Genomic DNA, 7702 nt, shown 5'->3' on the forward strand with positions numbered 1-7702 from the left:
TACTGTTATCGGAACCCTATTGGCATGCCAACCTATCCAAACCAATCATATAGGCATACTAGGGCATGTTGACAAAGTTAATTATTTAATTCTTTGCATTTGATGTTTGGTGGTTACTACTTACCTTACTATTCATGTAAAAATGTTGACTTTTTCATAATTAATAGTTATGCATATTCTAATTCCACCAAAATATCACATATTGGATTTTACATTTGTTGGCATTAGTTGCCAATTTCAATTCAAAGCTCATTGGAAGTAATTCCAAAAATTCAGATTTGATCACTTAGGTTTACTGTTCTATTGGATAAATCTACAGTGGAAATTTGGCTAAACTTTCTTTATAAAAGTTGTTCCTTAATGTGTCTTCTTTAATTCCCTTTTTGAATTACTCTATTTGGAGTTTTGTAGCTCAAGTTATGACATTTTTACCATAACTGGCCGGATTGGTCCATTCCCAGATTTTCTGGGCAGATTTGGTTCTGGCAGTTTTGATGTCCTAAATTTAGCTAGCAATTCGAATAGGTTATGGTTAGAATTTGGATTTTTGTTCTTCATGAAAGTTGTTCTAAATTGTCTAAGCTTTCCATGGGTTAAAAAATCAGGTCATTTGGGCTTCTCTACACAAAGTTAAGACCATATGAACAAATACTATTCATTTGGTCATTTTCTAGGTCCAGAATTGGGATACCTGGATTTAGGCAAATTTTAGGTCATTTTAAGTTGGTTTTCTGAGCAGGGTCTCTTCATAAAAAATGTGGCATTATGTCCTAATTTCACCTTCAATTAGCCTTATACCAATTTAAGCTACACAAACCAAGTTATGGCTGCCCAAACCCACTGGACTCAAGTTCAAAATTTCTGGCACAAAAGGGCAGCACTCCAACTCATAATCCAATGCCTCAACAAACTTCATTTTATAGTCAAACCATGCCAAATGGTCACTGATTGACCATTAGAACATCAATTTGCCATCAAATTGGCAAAACCCTAATTTTGCTCAAACCCTAATTCTCAATTTCTCCATTTTACACCATGCATATAAAATCAAAGTTCTAATCCTTGTATTCTCATCAAGGGCAACCAATACACCACTTTAATTCAATTAAAATCATCAAAACCCTAGCACATCCATGGCTGCCAAAAATGTAAGGGTGCTCTAACATGCATATTTTTGTTCAATTTCCACAATTTCTAACTCACTTCAATGTTCTAACAAGGAATATAAAGAGATAAAGGTGGAAATGGGCACTAACCTCTTGAAGCAAGATTCTCAAGTTCCCAAATCTTCACTTTCTCTTGGATTCTTGGTAGCCAAATACCTTAGCAAGACTAAATGGCAATTTTTAATAAAGGAAGTTATAGGTTTTGTGGTGAGAAAATCAAGATTTTTTAAGCTTGTTGAAGGAGCATCAATGGTGGAAAGAAGGAATGGATTTCGGCCAAGGTTAGAGAAGAAGAGAAAATGGATTTTTTTTTTGTTTCAATTATCTCTAATTTGGCTTTTGTACTTAAGGTTGTCCAAATGTGATTGGTTGGAAAAATTTAAATTGTATCATCATGACTCATGCTTATGTCATAATTAAAATTTAATTTCATTTTGTTTTCTTTTTCTTTCTTCTTTCTTTTACTTATTTTTAATTAATTTTCATCAATATCTATTCATATTTTATATTATAACCTCACTTACTTAAATGGACAAGTTGGTCAAAAATCATCTCTGAAGGTGAAATGACCAAAATGCCATTCGTTTAGTTTATCGAGTTAAAATTGTCTGTACCGATTTACAAAATTTTCTTAGCATTTTCTTGGAATTCTATTGCCATCTAAGCCTTAATAATAATTCATTGGAGTTCCAAAATTATTTCATAGGATTTTCCCATGGGTCTAGGGTCATTAGCTGTCTTCACATCCGCTTCCTGTTAGGGTTACCCATCGCCGGAGCTACGACTCATTTAACCTTAGAGCATGTCATTGCTTAAATTTTTTCTTAATTTTTCTTATCATTATTTGGGTTATTTTTAACTCCTCACTCTAGTTTAGATATAGTTTTAGATATTTTGGCTGTCCGAATAAACATTAGTCATCGAAATAATAAAATATACGGACTATCTAAAGTGAGAGCGTTACATACGAGGCCTACAATCTCTCCTTTTTTGATGATGTCCAAACTTAATGAATCTATGAATATCATAAAAATTCAATTGTATAACTATCTACATATTTCATTTATGCAAGAACTTGCTTTGAGATAAGCTCCCCCTATATGTATGCACACAATCATTTAAAATGCAATAAAGTTGAGAAGCTATATAATAGCTCCCCCTAAATCTGATATTCAAAGCATTTTGAAGATAACAATATAAGTAACATGTTAAATAATTTCCAAGATCAATTCATCCAAGATCAATTCAATCACCATATATAAGATATATCAACCATAAGTCAATCATAAAAGATCATCATCATATCTTTAATAACTTTCCAAAATAAGTCTAATAAACCATACACCCACTGAACAGAATTAGTTAATTAAAAATGTACCCAGTTAACTAAAAACATTCTGTCAGTTAAAATATTTTTCTATCTTTTCCTAATTTCTCCCCCTTTTTGACATCAACAAAAAGATAGACTTTCTCCTATTTTCTCCCATTTTTGAAAAAAAAAAACAAAAAGAAACAACTTTGAAAGTCATAAATCATATTTCAAAAATCTCAAGATTTATCTTTGCTGCTAAAAATCCTGCCACCTCTCCTAAGGTGAGTAGGATCAACAGTTTTGGCTTGTTTCTTCTTCTTTGGGGGGTCTTTTTCAGGTATGGTTACTTAGATTTTTGGAGGAATGGGTAGAACTGATTTTCTGGCTTGTGCTTTGGTTCTTCTAGGGCCATATTGCATGGGTAAAGAGATGGATGATTCAGGTACTGGTTGAGAGGTAGTAGGAACAGGGTTTGGTTGATCAAAGGATGGGTCTTATGACTGCTCTTCTTCCTTATTACCATCATCTTCCTTCTCCTCTTCTTGTCGTGAACCATTTTTGCTTTCACTTTTCCCATTCTCACTGCTGCTGTTGCTTTTAGTATGAGATGAGGAGGATTCTCCTGATTTTTCTTTTTCCTGTCCTTGTTCTGCTTCTGATTTCTCTTCTGCAATTTCTTCCTTCTCATCATTTTTCTTTACTTCCTCAACCTCAGCTAGCTTACTTTTTTCTTTTTCCTTTTTAGCAGTTTCCACATGCTCCTTTTCTTCTTCTTCTTCCACTTCAGAAATTTTTACTTCACTTTCCAGCAGCCTTTGCATTGCTAGGACCAGCAGTACCCTGTGGGTAGCTTCCAAATCTCCAAACTTCCCAAAAGACTCACTAAACAACAATTGAGCCATCTTCTTCATGAACCATTCTTGTCTATCCAATCTATTAATCAACATATCCATCTTTGCATTTTTCTTAGCCATAATTCCCTTTTGCAATTCATGAGATTTTTCTAAAATATTCAAGCTCAGTCCACTCATTTCTTTGATTTCGTTCATCATTTCTAGATTTGCTTTACTTATTTTCACAAAATCTGACATTTTCAGCTTCATTTTCTCTTTCTTTTTAGAGCTTTCCCCTTCATCTATCTTAGAACTTCTCTCTTTCAACTTGCTTATAGGGATGTCTGATTCTGTTTCAGAGTTTGATTTTGATTCAGATTCAATCTCAATCTAAGTCTCTTCTTCTTGCTTTTTCTCTTCTTTCTTATTCCTTTTCCTACCATCATTAGCCTTGAATATCTCTTTAATGGGGATAGGATTGCTAAACTTCTTTTCTTTGCTCAGATTAACTCCCATAGCTTGAAATACAAGAGTCAAAGGCATAACATATGGCAACCTTCTATGCTTATTAGACTTAGCAATCCCTTTGAAAATAAAAAATGGCAAATTGAATCTAATTTTATTAACCAAGTGCCACACAATGCATAAATCAAGGCTATTTGCATATGAATGACTACCACTTCTAGGATTAAGCAAGTATCAAATAAAGGATTGTAGAATTCTAAAATTTTGAGGCACTAAACTATTGGTCATTTCATTTTTGGGTGTACCCTCCGAAAAAATTGACAATTGAAATGCCGTCTCATCATATCCTTCAAGCTTCCTAGTATCTTTGAAGGTTCCAATCCTATTTCCATCATTCGGTAGGTTCGAAACAGAGGCTAAGAAATCTACATCAATAATCTGACTTTTCTTCTTAGCTTTCACACTAAAACTTTCTCCTTTAATAATTTCTCTCATACTCCCATAAAATTCTTCAATTAAATAAGGATAATAATATTCATTCAACTCAGAAAATTCCATCCAACCTTGAAAAGAAAATAAATCTTCAAATTCATAGGGCAAATCAGAAAATGAATCTCATTTAATGTACCTTAGCTCGAAAATATTCTGTTGCACAAAGGGTTTCGAAGCAGGAGCCTTCTCCATTTTCTTCTCTTTCTTGGAAGGTTCTGACCTAGCAATACCCTTTCCTTTTCTTTTTCTCTCTACCTCTGCCATTGTCTCTGTTTCTTCATCGCTACTTTTAACTTCGGTTTCTTCTTCTCTTTCCTTTTCGATTCTTCTTATAGCCTTCATAGCATCACCCATGAATTTTTGAGGTTTGGTAGCCACTTATTTTACCCTTGCCATCGATTCTTGGAGAATTTCAGTGAGAAGTAGCGGCTTGAAGAAGAATGGGATTTTATCGTTTAGGGATTTTGAGAAGGAGAATTAGGGATTTCTGGTTTTGAGAGAAATTTAGGTTTCTAAGAGAGTGGAGAATCAATTTGCAGCAGGAAATGAGGGAGTTTTTGAAAGATTGATTGAAATGATATGTAGCAGTTACCAAAAAATTTCAAATTTTGAAACTGTGTCAATTTATCATGGAAAATCGGAAATCTCTTTTTGCCAAAATCTAATTTTACCCTTTAAAGACATAAAAAGAGCTTAACTGTGCTTAGGGGTATATTTATCAAAATAAATTCTAAAGAGAGCAAAAATACTCATTAGAAAGAAAGTAATTTTAAAACAGGCGCGCTTTCTCAAATGTACACAGAAGCAAAATTAGTTAACTAATTTTGAAACCTAGTTGGCTAAATATTATACTGTTATAAAACTAGACAACTGCAGTGAGAAAGTAGTTAACTAAAAACACATATACGCAGAATATAACACTAATAACATATTAAACCAAATTATGCACCAAATTCATATCAAAAGCAGTAAATATCATTCAATAGCTTTACTTATGCCAAGTTCCCTTCTAATCCTACAAAAGTTTTTCTCATTTAGGAGTTTTATAAAAATGTCTGCAAGTTGTTATTTTGGAGGAATAAACTCTAACTCAATGTCACCATTTTAAACATGATCTCTAATAAAGTGATGTCTAATTTCTATGTGCTTTGATCTAGAGTGTTAGATTAGATTTTTATTTAGGTTGATGGCACTAGTGTTATCACACCTTATAGGAACATGATCAACCTTTATACCAAAATCTTCTAATTGTTGCTTCATCAATAGAATTTGAGCAACACAACTTCATGTAGCAATGTATCCTGCTTCAGCAGTAGAAAGAGCTACAAAAGTTTGTTTCTTACTATGCCAAGACACTAAGGCATGACCTAGGAATTGGCAAGTACCCGAAGTACTCTTTCTATCCAATCTACTTCCAGCAAAGTTAGAATCACTATATCCAACTAGATCAAATGTGTCACATTTAGGATACCATAAATCAATTGAGTGGGTGCCAATAAGGTATTTGAAAATCCTTTTAACAGCAATTAGATGAGATTCCTTAGGACAAGATTGAAACCGAGCACACAAACACACACTAAAATGAATGTCGAGTCTAGATGTAGTTAAATATAAAAGTGAGCTAATCATACCTCTAAATAGCTTTTGATCAACATCTTTACCTTTTTCATTCTTTTCCAACTTGATGGTGGAGCTCATAGGAGTTCCAATACTCTTTAAATCATCCATCTTGAATTTCTTTAGCATATCTTTGATGTACTTGGATTGATTAATGAAGATGCCACCATTGAGTTGCTTAATTTGTAGTCCAAGGAAAAAGGTAAGTTCACCCATCATGCTCATCTCAAATTCATTTTGCATCATCTTAGAGAAGCTTTTGCATAGAGAAGCATTAATAGCACAAAAAATAATATCATCAACATAAATTTGAACAATAAGCATATCATGTTTGTGTGTCTTAGTGAAGAGTGTGTTGTCTACTTTTCCTCTTTGAAAACCATTATCTAAAAGAAACTTACTAATCCTCTCATACCAAGCTCTAGGGGCTTGCTTCAATTCATATAAGGCTTTAGTGAGTTTATAAACATGATTAGAAAATTCATAGTTTTCAAAACTTGGTGGTTATTCAATATAAACTTCTTCATCAATATAACCATTCAAGAATGCACTCTTAACATCCATTTGATATAACATAAAATTTTTATAACATGCAAATGCACACAACATTCTAATAGCTTCAATTCTAGTAACTGGAGCAAAAGTCTTATCAAAATCAATACCTTCCTCTTGATTATATCCTTGAGCTACTAATCTAGCCTTATTTCTAATAACATGCCCTTTGTTATCCATTTTGTTCCTAAAAACCCACTTAGTACTGATGATAAAATGATTTCTAGGCCTAGGAACAAATTTCCATACTTTATTTCTCTCAAATTGATTGAGTTCTTCTTGTATAGCATGAATCCAACTCTCATCACTTTGAGCTTCATCATAAGACTTTGGTTCAAGTTGAGAAACAAATGCAACATTACCAAAGTATTTTCAAAGTTGAGCTCTTGTCATCATCTTTTGTGAAGGGCTATCAATTATGTCCTCTTTTGGATGATCTCTATGATATCTCTATTCTTGAGGTAGGTCATCATGATGTGGTTCATCAATTTAGAGTTATTCAATATTGGGCAATACTTCTTGATCAACTTTTTGATCTTTCTCATTAGCATTTTCATTGACAACGTCATTCTCAATTGCACTTTAGGGCTCAATAGGTTGACTTGTTGTTTTTGAGTCTCATCCCTTTTTCTTCCAAAAATTTTACCTAGTTCATCATCATCACAAGCAATGTTTCTTTTTAAGAAGTTGTTAGTTTCATCAAATACAACATGAATGGTTTCCTCAACTAAAAAAGTTCTCCTATTAAAGACTCTATAAGCTTTGCTATGTATTGAATATCCTAGAAAAAATACCTTCATCAGATTTTACATCAAACTTTTTGAGGTTATCCTTCTTGTTATTCAAAATGTAACACTTATAACCAAATGCACAAAAGTAAGAAATGTTAGGCTTCCTCCCTTTCCATAACTCATAAGAGGTTTTATTTAAGATTGGCCTAATCATTGCTCTATTCAAGATATAGTAAGCAGTGTTTATGGCTTCTGCCCAAAAATATTTTGGAAGATTGTGTTCACTAAGCATTGTTCTTCCCATTTCTTGTAAAGTTCTATTTTTTCTCTCTACAACTCCATTTTTTTATGGGGTTCTAGGAGCTGAAAAGTTATGAAAAATGCCATTGTTTGAGCAAAATTCATCAAAAGATTGGTTTTCAAACTCTCTCCCATGATCACTTCTAATGGAGGAAATGGGTAAGCCTTTTTCACTTTGTACTTTCTTACTAAAAGATGTAAAAGCACTAAAAGTTTCATCCTTATGTGCGAGAA

The 7702-nt window shown here is 33.0% G+C and overlaps 1 protein-coding gene across 1 annotated transcript; it reads right to left on the reverse strand.

The window, feature by feature from the left end:
* Nucleotides 1-2972: 2972 nt before the first annotated feature.
* Nucleotides 2973-4622, reverse strand: LOC131171210 (beta-mannosyltransferase 4-like). Its single transcript, XM_058130680.1, has 3 exons — nt 4405-4622; nt 3752-3924; nt 2973-3661 (listed from the first exon to the last, which is right to left on the reverse strand). Exons 1-3 carry the CDS (start codon nt 4620-4622, stop codon nt 2973-2975), a joined length of 1080 nt encoding a protein of 359 aa, XP_057986663.1.
* Nucleotides 4623-7702: the final 3080 nt, after the last annotated feature.

Source organism: Hevea brasiliensis, chromosome 12 (assembly GCF_030052815.1).
Source record: "Hevea brasiliensis isolate MT/VB/25A 57/8 chromosome 12, ASM3005281v1, whole genome shotgun sequence".
In the NCBI taxonomy this organism is placed as follows: Eukaryota; Viridiplantae; Streptophyta; class Magnoliopsida; order Malpighiales; family Euphorbiaceae; genus Hevea; species Hevea brasiliensis.

What these genes read in the sequence shown, in the direction of transcription:
- LOC131171210 (XM_058130680.1), bottom strand. Translation starts at nt 4,622, where the DNA reads ATGGGTGATGCTATGAAGGCTATAAGAAGAATCGAAAAGGAAAGAGAA. An exon ending in CAGAATATTTTCGAGCTAAG is followed by an intron (nt 3,925 to 4,404) that starts GTACATTAAATG and finishes TAATAAAATTAG; the next exon opens with ATTCAATTTGCCATTTTTTA. An exon ending in GATATTCAAGGCTAATGATG is followed by an intron (nt 3,662 to 3,751) that starts GTAGGAAAAGGA and finishes ACTCTGAAACAG; the next exon opens with AATCAGACATCCCTATAAGC.